Source organism: Xyrauchen texanus, chromosome 42 (assembly GCF_025860055.1).
Source record: "Xyrauchen texanus isolate HMW12.3.18 chromosome 42, RBS_HiC_50CHRs, whole genome shotgun sequence".
Lineage (NCBI taxonomy): Eukaryota > Metazoa > Chordata > Actinopteri > Cypriniformes > Catostomidae > Xyrauchen > Xyrauchen texanus.
Window position 1 is genome coordinate 23,463,995 of NC_068317.1, and position 20,184 is coordinate 23,484,178.

General features: G+C 37.4%; 1 protein-coding gene across 2 annotated transcripts; it reads left to right on the plus strand.

Moving 5' to 3' along the window:
• The first annotated feature begins 4,204 nt into the window (after window positions 1-4,204).
• Window positions 4,205-19,869, plus strand: LOC127634709 (small muscular protein-like). 2 transcript variants are annotated; one of them, XM_052114362.1, is made up of 5 exons: window positions 4,205-4,335; window positions 8,978-9,042; window positions 14,165-14,251; window positions 16,672-16,806; window positions 18,669-19,869. In XM_052114362.1, the coding sequence occupies exons 2-4, from the start codon at window positions 9,004-9,006 to the stop codon at window positions 16,795-16,797; spliced, it is 252 nt and encodes an 83-aa protein (XP_051970322.1). In that variant the 5' UTR covers window positions 4,205-4,335; window positions 8,978-9,003; the 3' UTR covers window positions 16,798-16,806; window positions 18,669-19,869. The 2 variants fall into 2 exon arrangements, with proteins under 2 accessions (XP_051970322.1, XP_051970321.1); XM_052114361.1 differs by lacking the exon at window positions 4,205-4,335 and adding an exon at window positions 5,339-5,450.
• The last annotated feature ends 315 nt before the right edge of the window (window positions 19,870-20,184 follow it).

The window sequence follows — 20,184 nt, forward strand, 5'->3', positions numbered from 1 at the left end:
TACAAGAACTAAATCAATGTTGAACATTGTATCTCAAAAGGAGGACAATGTGCCCCCCATGTGTTACTTAAAGAAATAGATCACTCAAAAATAAAAATTCTCTTATTTATTCGCCCTCATGCCATCTATCTGTGACTTTCGTTCTTCAGAACACAAATTAAGATTTTTAGAAGAATATTTCAGCTCTGTAGGTCCATTCAATGTAATTGAAGGGGTGCCAAAATGTTGACGCTCCAAAAAGCACATAAAAGCAACATAAAAGTAATACATACAACTCCAGTGGTTAAATATATGTCTTCAGAAGTGATTTGATAGGTGTGGTTGAGAAACATACATTTTTGCTTTAAATTCTTCTCTATGCCCAGTAGGTGACGATACGCATGAAGAATGTGAATTAGCAAAATCACATGAAGAAAGTGAAAGTTAAAGTGGAGATTGACTGAGCAGGGAGGAGAATTAGTAAAAAAGGAATTAAATATTGATCTGTTTCTCACCACATATATCATATCACTTCTGAAGACATGGATTGAACCACTGGAGGCACATGGATTGGACTACTTTTATGCTGATTTATGTGATTTGTGGAGCTTCAAAATTTTAGCACTGATTCACTTTCATTGTATGGACCAAAAGAACTGATACATTCTTGTAAAAATCTTAATTTGTGTTCTGCAGAATAAAGTCATATTCATCCAGGATGGCATGAGGGTGAGTAAATGATGAGAGAATTTTCATTTTTGGATGAATTATTCTTTTTTACACATTTTCCCATGCCTGCTCTACCTCCTCTATTGTGCAGGACATGACGTGCCAAGTTATGCTTATTTAGCATTTTGTTTGTTGCATTCCTTACATTGTTTGAACATGTTTTATGCACAAAAATAATTGTTTCATGCATTACTATTTAAAATGGTGATCAGTGTATTGAATATGACTTTATAATCTTTTAATTTCTGCTATCATGTCTCCCTTTTATTTTTTGGAATCAGATTAATGTTGTGCTTATCATAGATAAGTGACATATTTTAAAAGTTGGCATACACTGTTCATTTTAATGGGGCGTAGTTTTGCAACTCAGTACTGAATATTCATGAGTACGTATATATATATATATATATATATATATATATATATATATATATATATATATATATATATATATATATATATCGAATTACATGGTGTACCGATTAATTAATCGTGATTAATCGCATTTAATTGCATATTCAAATATTTGCTGAGAAAGCCCCTCATATAACAATAATTAAATATATAAAGATTATACATATTTATATCAGTATATAATTATAAATAGTTATCTTTAAATATTTAAAAACGTTTCATTGGCAATCATTGGCATACAGTTCACAGCAATCCATTTCACAAGTGAATTTGTCAATCAGTTGGAGATTTATTATGAGGGCTTGTTTAAGAGCCCGTCAATTTACACCTTCATCAGACATGCTGGTGTAGCTTCTCAGGTGCGTTGCATCATAAACATAAAATGTTTATTTCACTGTGTCAAGAAAAATATAGTTTAATACTCAATCTTTAAACACATCTCGAGATCCCTTAGTTCGCATTTGTGCTCCTTCAAGTGTTTTGAACGCAAGAATGTAACTCACGTTTGTGTTGTTCTGCCTACTGAAGTGTTTTCTTCACTTTATAAACTGCGTTGCTCATACAGCTGAAATTGCACTTACTGCCCTCTGGAGTAAACAGGTGGCACTACAAGCTTTAATTTCTCAGGAATCTTTCTTATTATGGTGGCAGTGGGGGCAGTGCGATTAATTGCGTTAATTGTTTTAACGTGTTATTTTTTGTCAAATTAATCGCACTGAATTAACACGTTAAATCGACAGCCCTAATATATATATATATATATATATATATATATATATATATATATATATATATATATATATATATATATATTTATATAAATTATATTTAAATTACAGTATATGTATATTACTCAAGCATGTTGTATCATCTTGAAACCTGATATCTGCGTGACTCAAGCAAGTGTTGTCTGTGTCTGATGAAGTTTGCAGGGTATTCCAAATAAAAACATTTTGTCAAATGAAGTGAACATATATCCCATGCTCAGTGAATAGAGAGCAGTGAAGACTGTGTAGGGACCCATTTACTGTAAGAAGATTGGTGGTCATCCCATGCTGGGGGACCAGCATGAGCTCTTTACCAGCAATGCTGTTGATAATGATGTTGAGCACTGAATGAGATACTGTATACAGAAGGGGAAAGGGCTACCATGCCTTGAAAAGCACAGAGGAACAAATTATGGTTTCAGAATTGTTAGTCACAATTGTTCATGCAGTCTAGCGATAACCATGCACAAATATTTCCACACATGGTCTTTCCTTATAGGAGTTATCTTGTCTGCATGTACATTACCATAGGCTCCTATAGGTTTTGAAAAAAACTATTATCCGAGATGAAGGAAGCTTTTCACACAACCATGAGAGAGGAGGCCACACGTTTCATAATACCACATACCCATAGAAACATTTTCTGTTGTCTATTTCTGTAAAATAGACAAAAGACACTGGAAGGACAGTCCCGTGCCACTTATTAGAATATGCCAATCACCTTTTATCACCTGCTAAATAAATTCAGCATTATATGCATTGGCCTGCTGTTGTTTTGTACTTTCAAGTTCCACTGTAATGGGATCTTCGCATATTATTGTTACACCCACATTAGACCCACATTAAAGGATTCCAATGGGCCCCAGTTTTTTTATTGCAAGAGAATCAAGAAAGATAGTCCCTTATATGAAAGGTACAGACACCTTCCATCTTACTGATGCAATTGCATTCTGTTTGATGGGTATCAGTGAACCTGTATGCGTGTGATGCCAGGTGGAGAGAGGACAGTACAGGTGAGGATTTGCATAGCTCTGGTGTCTGTTGAAGACACCTGCCCCATCAGCTGTGAGCTACAGTAGAGCTTTAGTACTCAGGGGGTAAGGACCTGTGAGCAGGGTCACAAACCAAGTCCTAGTGGCACCACCAGGTAAGGACAAAAATGTGATTTTGAGGATTTTATGTTTACCTTTGCATATGTTTAGTTTAGGAAAATCTGAATTGTAAATAATTTGCATTTTTCAAATGTTTTTGTCCAAGGCCATTTCACATTTTATCGTCTATGCATTTCTGTTAGAATTGAAAGCATGACTTTGGCATTGCTACCCTGCTGATAAGACCTACTTAACCAGCATGAAATTCACATGCTGGTCTAGGCTTGTTAGTGCTGGTTTGCAGCTGGTTTAGTTGGTGGACCAGCATAGCCATATTTTTCACCAGCAAAAATGATACATCCAATAAGTTTGCTGGTTAAGCTAGTCAAAAAGCCTGGTTGGGACAACCAGTACCCCAGCATCCTGAGTTGTGGATCAGCATTCGAAACACAACATATTCTGTGACCACATATACTCTTTTTTTGTTTTTTGTTTTTCATTTATTCACCCTCATGCCATCCCTAACTTGTATGACTTTCTTTCTTTTGCATAAAAAATGCAAAGATAATTTGAAAAATGATCGATGTGTTTTTGTCCATACAATGTAAGTCAGTGGGGTCCAAGACATTCAAGCTCCACAGAGGACATAAATAAAAACCACTTAAGTAGTATGGATTGCTTTTATTCTGCCTTAATGTCCTTTTTTGAGTTTGAAAGTTTTGGAACCCATTGACTTGCCTTGTATGGACAAAACGAAACCTCTAAAAATATTAGTATTTTTGTTCCGCAGAAGAAAGAAAATAATTTGAGGCACGTGAATTATTCCTTTAAACTTTTTAAGTTTGTTTCCCATTCATGCATTTAGTAGACACCTTTATCCATAGCAACTTAGAGTGCAATCAGGGCATACATTTTATTAGTAGGTGCATTCCCAGGAAATTTAACCTATGACCTTGACATTGCAAGTGTTGTGCTCTACCAGTTCAGCTACAGGAACTCTACATTTTAAAGTGATGATCTGTGCTGCTTCCACGGTTCGTTCATACCTGTCCAGTTGTCACATAAAATCAGCCTAGTTTAGGTTCTGAAACGCCCCCAGATTGGCAGTGCTTCTACCACTGGGAATAGGTCGTCATGTCAAACTGTCGGCCAATCAGACGACTCCCTGGGCTCTGCATGCTGGAGCCTAAATTAGGTCATGATGTTAATAAGTATTTTCGTTCTGTGATTCTCTGGCTGTGTGGAAGAGAGCAGAAGAGGACCTCACAGAGAGCAGGAAGGGCTTTTTTTACTGGTCTTCATAGTAGAATATAAAGCAGTGAGGGGGTGTGGACCTCACGCTGGGAGCTGAGCAGGTAAGGGCTTGTGGGGGTCATTAGGTAACGTTATGGTGAATCCTGTGTCATGGAAAGGTCAGAGTATCACTATGACACTCTACTCTCATTTTCCATCTTTCTCATCCTCTCCTTGAAGCACTGACGCAGAATACGCATTCAAGATTGTTGCATAGGTAACGCTTTAGTTTGTGCATCCTCGCTTACGTTCAAGCATATTGAGGGCATTTTGATCTAGGTTATAATCTCCTAAATATACCCACTTAGCTCACATGTAAGCACATACGCATATCTTCATCCTGCACAGGTTTGGTGGCAATTGAAAAATGTTGATTTTGTTGAAGTGATGCTGTTGTGTGAATTTTGTATGAAGGGAAGTTTATATGAAATACTTTTGGAAAGTTTACATTTCCATTCTACACTCCATATTTGCTACTTATTTTATAACTATCATGCATTGTGCATATGTGTTCTGTTCGAATTCAATGTCACACCATTTAAAATGAACTAGTGCTGGCAAAAAGGTGTAAAATAGACACTTTCTCTTATACATTCTTATACATTTTAACCTAAACTCTTTATGTTGATTTAAAAAAGCTCATGGACATGTTACTGTATGTGTCAGCTCCAAAAATGGAATGCATTGTCACAAATTAGATTAAACTCATTTAGTTCATGACCTACATTATACAATAATGAAACAGTATTAACATGTGTGTATTTGGTGTGAATTGGTGTATGTATGTATGGTGACATTGTTGTGCATGGGGGCTCTGAGTACCAGCAAGGGTAAATGTATTGTTATATGTATAAGTTTGATAAACGCTATAATGTGCATGAAGTGTTTATATGAAAAAGTCCCTCTGCAAAGTGATGGACTGTGAGCCTGGACAGAAAGCAGGTCCCCTTTGTGTATCACACTGCTATTTATAGTGTAAACAAATCCCTGATTTGAGTGAGAGGCAGAGAGAGAGAGAGAGAGAGAGAGAGAGAGAGAGAGAGAGAGAGAGAGAGAGACAAAAGTTCAGTTTGCTTAAATCCAAATTGAGATAGATAGAGCCAGAAGACAGAAGAAAGAGAGAGATCAGCACTTGTCCTGTCTATCTCACAACGGAGAACAGCTGTTTACTCAGCAGGTATGCAACATTTGTGGTCAGATACTTATTTAAATGGGATAGTTCACCCAAAAATGGCACCTCATGTCATTGCAAACCTGTATAACCTACTTTCTTCCGTGCAACACCAAAGGAGATGTTTTGGCAGAATGTCTGCTCTCCATACAATGAAAGTGGCTGTCAAGCTACAAAAAATGACAAAATAGTACCATTAAAGTGGTTGATACAACTTGTGCTTTATATTCCAAGTCTTCTGAAATCATATGATAGCTTTGTGTGAGAAACAGACTAGAATGTAAATTATTATTTACTGAAAATCTTGAAGAAGGAAAAGTCATACAGGTTAGGAGCAACATGGGGGTGAGTAAATGTGGAGAACATTTTCATTGTCAGTGTACTATTTCTTTAAATTTAACAGAAGACAATGGGGAGAGAGGTGCATTTTTCTTACAGTATTTCTTCCAGATCTGGCCAGAGAATGGTATGGTTAAATTAGGCTAACCAAAACGTTTTTTCAACTGCGCAGTTCAGACTTTCACCTTTTTTAGATTAGAGATCTACTCTTCCTGGCCTGCTTCCAGTAAGATATTATATTTTCATTCTCTAAAATTACAACTGCTTATCTAACTAATTTCATGAGATAGTATGTATGATTCATGATGGGGTTTTTTTTTTTTTTGTGGGTGCTCAACTCTGAGATACTAATTGCTCTGTAATTATGATGATAGTAGGATTTGTGCCAACATAAAAGACTATAGACAAATGTAAGTTTATTTAGAACTACTGTTCACCTGTGTTGATGCACATGTAAATTATACTTTCCCTGTCTTTCTATCTTGTGGTTTTAGTGCAGGGGCATCAGATTACATAGAAGTCTGTAGAAACATTTGACGCTTTGCAGAATAAACATTGTTTATGCTATTGTGTTATTCCCATTCATTCCATGAATCTGCTTATAGAGCCTCCTGGCACAGGGCAGCTTTTTGGAAATCAACCTCAAGTGTCGTGGTGTCAAATAATTGATTTGAATAAAAGACAAAATCATGTCAGACTGGTTGGAAAGGTCTAGAACTTCTGAGAGGGTTCCAGACAGTGTGGGCATGTAATGCAAATGGATTATGCCTGTAAATGAATCGTGGGAGGTTTTGAAGATCTGATATTTAGTGTGAGATTTCAGTATCTGGGTAGGTTTGTGGTGGTGAAAATTAGAGATTGAGATGGTGTGGGAAAGGAATGCATTTTCTTTTATTACAGCCTTTGATCCTTGTCTTTGGCTTCAGTGGATATTGAGGTTTATGATATTGACACACAGCAGAACATTGAGCACATGGTGTGAGGTGGTGGACATTGAGGGACTTTATGGAAGACAGTATTTTGGAGTTTGTGCTGAAGAGGAGTGTCAGACAGCTGCCATAGTCTTGTGCTCCTCTCTTTGAAAGGTAAATTTAGCTCGGCTGCAGTTACTCCACACCACTTAAAGCACTAAAGCACCAATGTTGATGTGCAAACAACATCCTTGGTTACTGTTGCTAAGGCTGTGAACAACCTCTATGTGCACCCATCCCAACATGAATCTGGCTTGATCCTTGCTGAAGTGTGTTACTTTTTTGATGCTAAAATACTTTCTCCTTCACGTAATATGCAGAGACAACCATAAGTAAGTAATTTGTAGGTTGATTGTGCAACCAATCATGTGAGTTTGTGGTGGGACTATCTGTTTTTCCAGCCAATGGAAGATGGGATATTTAGTAGGCTAAATGTGTTTGAATATAGTTTATTGCAATTCTGTTGACTGAAAGTAGTGGTGCGGAAATTACACACTTTATCTTTAAATCAGAAATAATTTATATAAATATTGGAGATACATTACCATGGTGGCTGTAACAAATAGGAGCATTCCTTTTAAATCGCAGGTGCTTTCATGGGATGTTACACCAGCAGCATAGCTGAGCAAATTACAGCCAGAAACTTCGCATCTCATCTGCCTACAGCTGTTAATTAGGGCACTTTATTTGACATTTTTGTGAACAGCTTCCTGTCTGAGACACAAAATGAGTATGATGTAACGTTAGCTCCCTTTTTTAACAAATGTGAAGGTGAAATACAGTATGTTTGTTTCCTTTTGGGTTTGTCCTGCCAAATATGTAAAAGCCTTTGTACATTTCTAGGGAGTTCCACACATGAATCATTTGATAGGAAACAGTGCTATTTGTGCCCACATTTAAAAATATATATTTTTTATTTGATTATGATTTGTTTTCTTTGGAATATGAGCCAATTTGCATGCAATTATATTTTAATGGGGCATACAGAATAATACATTTGCTTGCAAAATATCATAATTATATTTTCTGTGTTGTTTTTTGTTTCTAAATTGCTTTCTGAGAAAATGCTAAATATGTCAGTTACACCTATATTGGGCTCATCATTCATCAAGCTCAATATTTCAACTCTAATGGAAAAACGTCAGTTGAATACAGATAGTAAGGTTGATGGTAGCCATTTTTGCACAGCCCTTCAACCCTGTAACGTTCAACAAAGAAACATTTTAAATGTAAAATATTTGGCAGAAAACATGGCTAGGCTTTGGGTTATTAACTACTGGTAAATACAATAGCAAAGCTGTAACCACATATTTTGGATTGGGGGACAATAATTTCATGTGTGTGTGTGTTGATCACAAATGTGAATTTGCAGGCATTGTTTCCCCAAAAATGATCTTCAAAGCAAAGTTACAAATAAAATCTGCTTAATAACTCAAATGTTTCTCCTAGATAGCAAAGAAATTAAATGTAGAGCAAACTGAGCTTTATGTCTCTTGCCACTGAGAAAGATACCTGTACAATCTATATAACATGTGTCTCCAATAAAGTTTGAGATGAGATCTCAATAATATCACAAACTGTGACCAAATTTGCCAAGATCAAAGTCAGCAATCAAATGTCAGTCATTTCAATATGGTTCAAATTCATCGATGACAAATGATCTAAGCTATGCTATTACATATACCCTTACTGTATGACATCTCATTTTTATTTCTCCTAAAGCTTTTAGAAAAATTATCACAGACAAAATTGATACTTCAAATGTTCCTGAGCTGAAAGGGCAATTACTGAGCAATAAAATTTGATCTGATCTGAGCTACTCAATAAATGTTATTTTAAAAGTCTGATCTGTCAACAAATAAACTGCTGAACTTGCAGAATGAGAAACTATGGAGAGATTAAGTTGCAATATCAGTGTATACATATTCCACCCTACGTCTTATATATAATGTGTGGGATAGTGTGTCCTGCCATTTCGCTCCCTGTTAACATAAATGATTCAGGGGTAACCGCCTCTACCCGCTCCTCGCTGCAGGAGTCACTAAGCAACTGAAAGACTATCCACGGGTACATGAGAGCCACAGGGGAGCTTCACTTTTCCCAGTCTATCTTGTTCTTCCTCTCTGTAACATACGTACACATAGTCACACACAAAATACATGTATTCACAACCACACTGTGTCACTCTGCCCATCTGATCAATGCATTCTGTCTCTTCTACAGCGGAAGCATAGGCATAACTGCACAGAATGTCTAAACAGCCGTCGACCAATGTAAAAGCCCTGCAGGTGAGTATAATAACATCGTGTGTGTGTGTGTGTGTGTATGTGTGTTTGTATATATATATATATATATATATATATATATATATATATATATATATATATATATATATTTTTTTTTTTTTTCTTAGATTACTGTATGTAAAGGAAAAAGTACCCAGTATATTTCAATAGAGTGTGTGAATTAGTTTTTGTGTTGATTTTATGTGCATTTGGGAACCTTGTTGTGGTTTTCTCATTCAAAAACACACCCAGACATGCCAACATTAAATCATTTATTCTGAAAAGCCAGTTCCCTATTTTAAACATTGAGTTATAACTGTAAAAACACATTTGAATGCGTATGGCATTACAGAAGTGTGCCACAACTCACAGCAAGGCCATTGACAAGTACATGAAATGTGTAATGTTGTTGATGTATTTGTAATCTATTTCCAGCTTTGCTCATCTCTGTAGGAAACATTTCTTATCCAAACTGACACAATGTATATAAAAATAGACTTGTACGCAATAATTAAAGTCCCTACAACCATTTCCGTATGGCCAACCAGTATGTATATCTACCTGGGAGAAGAGATTATAACATAGACTGAAAAGAAATAGGTAAAAGTTAGACAGATATGTTTATAACACTTCACCACAGTGCAGAAACATGGTGTAGAGAACATTTACAAACGCTGAACACTTCAGCCAAAAAAAAGACACCTTTATCTTTCCATAAAAACTCTCCATGTACAGATGAATCCATAAAAAGCCCAAAAATACACCCAAGATCCAAGATATTATCCATCACTGAGCACACAAAGAGATAAGGACTGGCCATGCATGCAAAGACAGGAGCACATGGTCACTATTGTGCAGCTTAGGACAGCAGCTAACAATCAGCAGCTTTTACAGAGAGGAAAAAACAGAGGTGGAAGAGAAAAGGAGTGGTGAACTCAAGGATTTGATGTAATGGACCTTGAAGTACACGCAAACCTGCCCAGAGTTTGCGATTGTTCGAGGCATCTCACATGCTCTGATTGCAATACTCAATGATAAAAGTGTACATTTAAGTAAAACTCTTTGACATTTTGTGGTTAAACTGCAAAACAACAAGGTATAAAAAATATGCATAATAGGAGAGAAAAAAAGGTGTTTATGGTTCTTCATGGAGTAAATCTTACAAAGCATTTCAAGAAATGTCCAGGTCATAGTTCGACCCAAAACAAAGAAATTCGAAATTGTGTTTTGCTTAAAGGAATGTTCCGGGTTCAATACAAGTTGAGCTCAATCGACAGCATTTGTGGCATAATAACCACAAAAATTTCTTGAAAAATAAATAGCAAAATAGCAGAAATTGAGGTTACAGTGAGGCACTTACAATGGAAGTGAATGTGGTAAATTTTTGGAAAATAACTGTAAACAGGCCCTGCGATGGACTGGCGACCTGTCCAGGGTGTCCCCCGCCTTTCGCCCAATGTTAGCTGGGATAGGCTCCAGCCCCCCGCGACCCTGTACACAGGATAAGCGGTTGACGATGGATGGATGGATGAATTGTAAACAGAAACGTGAAGCTTATAATTTTACAAAAGCACTTGCATTAATTCTTCTGTTAAAACTCATGTATTATTTGAGCTGTAAAGTTGTTTAAATTGACATTTTTACAGTCATTTTAGGGTTTGTTGACATTACATCGTCATGGTAACCAAGTTGTAAAATTGTTTAACTTTACACAGAAAGTGATTTTATCACATTAAATCATGTGTACACACATATCCTCTATGTCTTGAGGTATTCTTTTGAAATAGTGAGTATTTTAACATTTAAAAATTGGCCCCCATTCACTTCCATTGTAAGTGCATCACTGTAACCTCGATTTTTTGCTTTTTTTTTTTTTTAAAGAAAAGGATGAACGACTCTGGAGGGCGGGGCTGGGTCGCGAGGGAACATGGCCGCCCTGAATCAGGCTACTCAGCTGGGAGGGGGATAAAGACAAGCCGGAGGTGCCAGTTCGAAAGAGAGAGAGAGATGCACGTGGCCGCGCTGCATATGTGTCTGTTCGTTTATGTTTTATGTTGTTTTAAGTTAATTTATGTCATTAAAGCTTTATGTTGACTGTTCAGCTGGTTCCCACCTCCTCCTTGCCCATCCTTCAATGGTTACAGTGGTGCCGAAACCTGGGAGGGAGGAGGGCTGGGGGATTCCTTGCCGTCTGCCAGGGGAGGAGTAAACTGTCATCCGCCAGAGGGCGGAGGAGCGGTTGAGGACCAGGCAACAGCATCGCCGGTCCAGGAACCGGCGATCAAGTTTTTTTCGCTGTCTCTCTGTCATTCTGCCTCGCTCTTTCCCTCCCCTCGTCTCTCTCAGGGCACCAGAAAGGCAGGGAAGACCTGCCAGCAGGCACGGCTGGAAGGGCAACACCCCGGGTTTCCCCGGCCTGAGTCGGGCAATGGAGTGTGATGAGGAGGAGGGCGGGGCTGGGCTTTGAGGACACAAAGCCAGCCCTGAATCAGGCTAATCAGCCAGGAGGGGGATAAAGACGAACCAGAGGCGCTAGTGCGAGAGAGAGAAAAGCACACGGCCGCATTGCATGTGTGTCTGTTCGTTTATGTTTTATGTTGTTTAAGTTCATTTATATTATTAAACCTTTATGTTGACTGTTCTGCTGGTTCCTTGCCCATCCTTGAACTTTACAGACTCAAAAGAAATGTTTTTGGTAATCAAAATTATGCCACAAATGCTGTCGGTTGAGCTTAACATGTATTGAACCTAGAACATTCCTTTAAAGAAAATAAAGCCCATTTCAGAACCATACTTCTTTTTTCATTATGATGTAATTTTCATTGCAAGAAAGGCTGTTCCACGCAGATATAAACATGTGGACAGAACGCAACAGAGAAAGCCGCAGGGGCAGCGCACATTGACAAAAGATCTGTCTGCATATGTACAGCAAACACAGATATGTCGTTAATTGCAATTCTAATAATCAGGACATCAAATAAGTAATTTAATTGAACTTTAATCAATTGACAGCCCTAGTATTTAAACATTATTGTGGGTGTGCATACTGTATACTAGTTAATATACACTCACCTAAAGGATTATTAGGAACACCTGTTCAATTTCTCATTAATGCAATTATCTAATCAACCACTCACATGGCAGTTGCTTCAATGCATTTAGGGGTGTGGTCCTGGTCAAGACAATCTCCTGAACTCCAAACTGAATGTCAGAATGGGAAAGAAAGGTGATTTAAGCAATTTTGAGCGTGGCATGGTTGTTGGTGCCAGACGGACCGGTCTGAGTATTTCACAATCTGCTCAGTTACTGGGATTTTCACGCACAACCATTTCTAGGGTTTACAAAGAATGGTGTGAAAAGGGAAAAACATCCAGTATGCGGCAGTCCTGTGGGCAAAAATGCCTTGTTGATGCTAGAGGTCAGAGGAGAATGGGCCGACTGATTCAAGCTGATAGAAGAGCAAATTTGCCTGAAATAACCACTCGTTACAACCGAGGTATGCAGCAAAGCATTTGTGAAGCCACAACACACACAACCTTGAGGCGGATGGGCTACAACAGCAGAAGACCCCACCGGGTACCACTCATCTCCACTACAAATAGGAAAAAGAGGCTACAATTTGCAAGAGCTCACCAAAATTGGACAGTTGAAGACTGGAAAAATGTTGCCTGGTCTGATGAGTCTCGATTTCTGTTGAGACATTCAGATGGTAGAGTCAGAATTTGGTGTAAACAGAATGAGAACTTGATCCATCATGCCTTGTTACCACTGTGCAGGCTGGTGGTGGTGTAATGGTGTGGGGGATGTTTTCTTGGCACACTTTAGGCCCCTTAGTGCCAGTCGGGCATTGTTTAAATGCCACGGCCTACCTGAGCATTGTTTCTGACCATGTCCATCCCTTTATGGCCATCCTCTGATGGCTACTTCCAGCAGGATAATGCACCATGTCACAAAGCTCGAATCATTTCAAATTGGTTTCTTGAACATGACAATGAGTTCACTGTACTAAAATGGCCCCCACAGTCACCAGATCTCAACCCAATAGAGCATCTTTGGGATGTGGTGGAACGGGAGCTTCGTGCCCTGGATGTGCATCCCACAAATCTCCATCAACTGCAAGATGCTATCCTATCAATATGGGCCAGCATTTCTAAAGAATGCTTTCAGCACCTTGTTGAATCAATGCCACGTAGAATTAAGGCAGTTCTGAAGGCGAAAGGGGGTCAAACACAGTATTAGTATGGTGTTCCTAATAATCCTTTAGGTGAGTGTACATCATATGCACATTTGTTTTCCTGCTGTTTTTCACTGGTACAAATACATAGAATATCTGTACAGTAATTGTATTACTGTAATACAGTAAAAAATTACTATACAATAATTAAAATCACAAGTGAGTAGAATAATTAAATATAAAATAAAAAACTAGAAAAATAAGGCCTACGTTAATCATCTGGACGCATTGAAGTACTAAACATTTTTTGGGGGAAAATGTGCTCAATTGTCATGACAATATTACTTAAATATGCCAACAATATATTTTCTTATTTATGTTCCTTTAATTTTGGGATGAAATGTGACCTGGACATGTTTTTGTGAGATTCACCCATTAACAGATGTGATGGTTGAAACAAACAGGATAAAAAAAAAGTGGTGATAGAAATACAATGGAGGAGAAGTGGTGAATATCCAGCCACTTTTAGCTTCCTTGTGTAAAACACATTTACATTTTCACATACAGATGCATTGTTTTCATAATACATGCTGCATATAAACGCCACCTAATACTGCCCAGGCTAAAAGAGACAGGCTGTCCCTTTCAAGCCGTAGGCAAACACAGAGGGATCTCTGTTATCTCATTGTTTTATCTGTGTTGCCCGAAGCTCATTTCCAAACAGGCACTTTGCTCTTTATGAAATACAAACTCTAGCAGGAAGACACGTCCAGCAGGTTTTGTGGAAAGGCTTCAACAACTACACTCAGCCACTGCACATTACGTGAGCTAGACTTTGTAACAGTGGAGATAAGATTATTGGCATGGTTACAAGAGCAGATCAGGAATGTCTGTGAGGGTGTGGCAGCCATGGCAGCATCTCATTGGCACTTTTTCTTGTCTGTCTCAAAGGCCAACCTCAATATTCCAATGGGGGCTCTGCGTCCTGGGGCGGGACTTCCTGCGAAGAGGAGAGAGGATACAGTAGAAACAGAGGAGGTTAGATTGTGCTAAAAGAACATAACCATACACACACACACACGCACACAAAAACACTATTTAAAAATTTACATTATACATTCATAAAAACATTGTTTTTGGTAGCTCTGGAAGAGAAGCCAATAGTATATAAAACCTCATGAAAACAAACAGGCAACCCCCCCCTCCTATTGTTTATAATAGTAAATGATCATTTCTGTAATCCATCTGAACGTTTCGAGTCACTTTCGAGTTGTTTTGTAATTCCCATTATTCTCAGTGGTTATTCTCATTTGATTAGCTTTTTAAAAAGATTCTTATTTTATTTAAATCAGCATCAAATGCAGCCAGTGCAATACATACTTCCATGATGTACTTACTTATCAAACTTAAAGAAATATAGGTAACATTTTACAATAAAGTTAACATTAGTAGGTATTAGGTATCATTAACTAGTATATATATTTATATATATATATATATATATATATATATATATATATATATATAGTATAGTAGATATACAGTAAATATACAGATATACAGTAAATATATATATATATACACACATACACAGTGCATCTGGAAAGTATTCACAGCGCTTCACTTTTTCAACATTTATGTTACATCCTTATTCCAAAATTGATTAAATTAATTATTTTCCTCAAAATTCTACAAACAATACCCCATAATGACAGCGTGAAAGAAGTTTGTCTGCAATCTTTGCAAATTTATTACAAATAAAAATCAAAATAAATCACATGTACATAAGTATTCACAGCCTTTGCCATGACACTCAAAATTGAGCTCAGGTGCATCCTGTTTCCACTGATCATTCCTTGAGATGTTTCTACAACTTTATTGGAGTCCACCTGTGGTAAATTCAGTTGATTGGACATGATTTGGAAAGGCACACACCTGTCTATATAAGGTCCCACAGTTAACAGTGCATGTCAGAGCACAAACCAAGCCATGAAGTCTAAGGAATTGTCTGTAGACCTCTGAGACAGGATTGTATCGAGGCACAGATCTGGGGAAGGTACAGAAAAATTTCTGCAGCATTGAAGGTCCCAGTGAGCACAGTGCCCTCCATCCGTAAATGGAAGACATGTGGAACCACCAGGACTCTTCCTAGAGCTGGCCGCCCGGCCAAACTGAGCGATCAGGGGGAAAAAAGGGCCTTAGTAAGGGATGTGACCAAGAACCTGATAGTCACTCTGACAGAGCACCAGTGTTTCTCTGTGGAGAGAGGAGAAACTTCCAGAAGAACAACCATCTCTGCAGCACTCCACCAATCAGGCATGTATGGTAGAGTGGCCAGACGGAAGCCACTCCTCAGTAAAAGGCACATGACAGCCCGTCTGGAGTTGGCCAAAAGGCACCTGAAGGACTCTTAGACCAAGAGAAATAAAATTCTCTGGTCTGATGAAACAAAGATTTAACTCTTGGCCTGAATGGCTAGCGTCATGTCTGGAGGAAACAGGCACCGCTCATCACCTGGCCAATACCATCCCTACATGCTGTGGGGATGTTTTTCAGTGGCATGAACTGGGAGACTAGTCAGGATCGAGGGAAAAATTTATGCAGCAATGTACAGAGCCCTCCATGATGAAAACCTGTTCCAGAGCGCACTGGACCTCAGACTGGGATGAAGGTTCATCTTCCAACAGGACAATGACCCTAAGCACACAGCCAAGATAACAAAGGAGTGACTACAGACAACTCTGTGAATGTCCATGAGTCCATCTTTTGTTTAAGTTTATCATTAAATGTATTATTTATATTGTCATGCTGGTTCTCGCCTCCTCCTTTCCATTGAACTGTGTTACATTATGTAAATGTGATTTTTTTATTTTTAATAAATTTGCAAAGATTTCAAACAAACTTCTTTCACATTGTCATTATGGGGTATTGTTTGTAGAATTTTGAGGAAAATAATGAATTTAATCCATTTATGAATAAGGCTGTAACATGAAATACAGATTCACACAAAAATGTGGATAAAGTGAAGCGCTGTGAATACTTTCCGGATGCACAGTATATATATATATATATATACACACACATACTGTATAACTACTATACATATTACTGTATAGCATAATACATTTTTTTTTTCATAATAATATGGGGTAGATGTTCTTAATTGTCATGAAAATAATATCACAATACGAAACATATTAATGTTCTTAAAAATAGTCTTAATTTAACTGAAATAAAAGTAAATTTCTTTTGATTTTGGAGTGAAGTATTACCCAAACATGTTCTTGACCATTTTTGTGCAGAGAATTCACACAGAGCAGTGGCGTAGCTTGTATTGCACCCTTGGTGACCCCCCCCTTTCAGCACCCACACAATAACAATAACAATGAATTAATAATTTTTAATTAGTAAAAGTTAGTAGCAATTAATTAATATTTATTAAATGTTTTGTTAAATAGGCATCACCAGTTACTCCAGATGACAAAAAGCCCCTGCCTGGTGCTGTGAAACTACCAGGCCCTGCCGTCAACCTCTCTGAGATCCAAAACGTAAAGAGTGAGCTCAGATGGGTCACCAAAGACTAAACAACACAGGTAAATCTGACAGTTAAATCTACACAAACACCCATTTTGTTCTTTTTTACCAAAGCTTATCTCACTCTTAAAGGAGTATTCCGGGTTAAGCTAAGCTCATGCGACAGCATTTGTGCCATAATTACAACAAAATTGTATTCTGTATCCCTCCTTTTCTTTATATATATATATATATATATATATATATATATATATATATATATATATATATATATATATATTTAACACAGGGCTAATGTGTTAATTTAGTGTGATTAATTTGACAAAAAATTCACTTCCATTGTAATATATATATATATATATATATATAAAAATCTGGGTTACAGTGAGGCAGGTAGTGAATGGGACCAAAATACTTGCTGTTTCAAAAGTTTAAACACAAGACAAACAATATGTGTGTTTGCATGATTTTACTGTGATAAAATCACTTACTAAGATTTTCTGTGTAAAGTTATAGCCAATTTTACAACTTCGTTGCCATGACAGTGGTGTCAACAAACCCTTAAACCCTAAAAATTAAGGTTTGAAAAAATTTACAGCTCAAATAATGCACAATGAAAAATATAATTAATTGAATTGCTTGTATAGAATTATAAGCCTCACATTTCTGCATATTAACCATTCAAAAACTGGTCACATTCACATTTATGCATTTGGCAGATGCTTTTATCCAAAGCAACTTACAGTGCACTTATTACAGGGACAATCCCCCCAGAGCAACCTGGAGTTAAGTGCCTTGATCAAGGACACAATGGTGGTGGCTGTGGGGCTTGAACCAGCATGTTACCAGTTATGTGCTTAGACCACTACACCACCACCACTTCCTGCTTAACTTGTATTGAATCTGGAAAATTCCTTTAAGCACGCACGCACGCACAATAAAGAATAAAGGCAGAAACAAAGAAAACATTTTTTTATCCTTGCATCACATTAAAGGCATGACATGCAGTCTTCACAAATGACCACTTGGTGTCAGTAGCTGTAACAAAGTAGTTTACACGTTTGTGGTTGTGCATCTGTCAGTGGTAGAGCGTGTCAGTTGGTGTCTGTGAGTGTATAAAGGGGTTTGAGGGTGAATCAGGGTCTATTAATAACCCACAGATAGCTTGCAGATCAGTGTGGTAGTGAAAGTCCTTTTGTCATGTGACAATCTCAGCATCACTCCCTATTATAGCAAAAAACAAACACGCCAACCCACTCCATCCATCTGTAACATACATGTGAGCGTGTATGTGTCAGAAAGGGACAGAAGCTGAAAGAATACGTGTGTATGTGTATGTGTGTGTGTGTGTGTGTGTGTGTGTGTGTGTGTGTGTGTGTGTGTTCAGGCCAGAGATTTCATGCATCTTTTTTTATTAAGGTGCATCTGTGGGGATGGCTTACTTGGCAAGTTAAAACTTGACCATAGGAAAAGAAAAACTCAAGCAATTGATTAGATTATAATGCAAGCTAATTTAGTCCAGATATACATTTTATTGAGAATGAGTTCAAATTTATAAAAGATACAAATAATCTTTTTTGCAAGTTGCATTTAAAATTCACTAGGCTCAAAACATTTCAGAGGGCATGTTTTAATAGGCAAGATGCTTTAAGTTAAGTCTCTATAGGCTAAAGTTTGGATTACCCTGGCTATATCATAAAGCTTAAATACAAGCCTAGTAGTTAACATACTTAAAAAGCAACCTTCTGTTTTAAAGCTGAAGCAAATGTGATCTGCAGGTATCAGAGTATCACATTTCAAGGGATAGTTTGGCAGTTAAGGAATTGCCAAGTATACTACCTTGAGAACATAAATAAGTTGATGTAAGCATGTTTTTTGCATGCTCTTGAAATCATTAAGCTAATGTTTCTCATTTTCACAGGTGACTCCACCCCCAGTCCACTTCCCTTTGCATCCAAGGAATTGGTTATGCTCTCAATTCAATCAGAGTCAAGCATTTACCATAAACTCCCTGAGCTTCAATCGCAGCGGAATCAATGATAAGCCTTAATGACGACACAACTTACCACTGACCTGACAATGCATAAAGGGGCGGATTTCAGCAGAGAAAAGACTGATGACATTTCACCAGTTAGAAGCTCTGGCTCTACACCAGGGTTTTATGTCTGTCTAAAATTGGCCTTCTCTGTTTAAACCTCCCTGTTAAATGCTACCATGTTCTGCATTTTATGTTTTTAAATGTACTGTGTGTATAGTAGGCTATAGTAATTCTGTATTCTACTATCATGTATAGTGCTCTTTTTCTTGAATTATAGTCAATTTATAAGACTGCTGACATTGAATGGAACAATAATATAATGGTATAATTCATCAATGCTCCATAAAATATCTTGAAACATTTATCTTGAACAAATGTGACACTAAAAAAATCTATTTTCTTATAAGTTTTCTTTTAAATCAACACATTTTTTTTGCCTATTGCCATTCCCTCTCTGTCTCTATCTTTGGCTTTGTTCTCGTGTGTTGCAGTATATGAGTAGGCTGTTGCATAATAAAACTCGATTTAGCGTTCTCTCCAGGAGCAAGCCCGTAGGAGGATGAAGCCAGCACTTGTTATCCTCGAACAAATAGAACTGGATTTCAAATGGTGCACAATCATTATGTTATGTACATAAACTAGAAGCAGATTAACAGTGTTAAACTCCTCTTTTCTTCCCTTGTAAATTGCATTGCTTGTGTCTACACTGTTTATATAGCTCCCTACCAGTTGAAGGTGTCTTGTAATTGGAGCGAAAGTGTCCTTATTAAAGAACATCTATTCATCCTTAGATCAGAGTCTTTCTGCATTGCAAGCTACAGTCATAGTACCAGTCAAAGGATTGGACACAGTCCTGTTGGAAGAGCATCCCTGGAGGAACCTTATTAAGTTGGTTAAGAGAATGCCAAGAGTGTGCAGAGCTGCAATCTAGGCAAAGGATGGCTACTTTTCAGAAGCTTGTATGTTTTGTAGTAGCTACATTCTTCCCATAATTGTATTTGTTTCATAGTTTGTGTATCTTCATACATGATTTCACTATTACACTATTACTACAAAATAGTAATAATAAAGAATGAGTAGGTGTATCCAAACTGGTCCTAGATATGGCAAATATGTAATGGGTGACCATTAGTTAATAAAACATCAATAGAACTTACCTATAGTACAGTGAAAAAGTGTAAATGCTTTAGCGCTTAAGGTGTAGTCTGTTCTGACAGTCAAGATGATGCTGCAACAGCATTTCTAAACTAGAAAGGCAATGGTCATTAAGACAAACTTTGGCTTGATAAAGCCCTGTCTGAAAGTTTCAAATAGTTTTTAAGGCTTTAAGTTTGAAGGTTTAAGAAATAAATGTCAGATAGATAGATGAATGAATGAAAAGCCTTCATGTAAACACTTA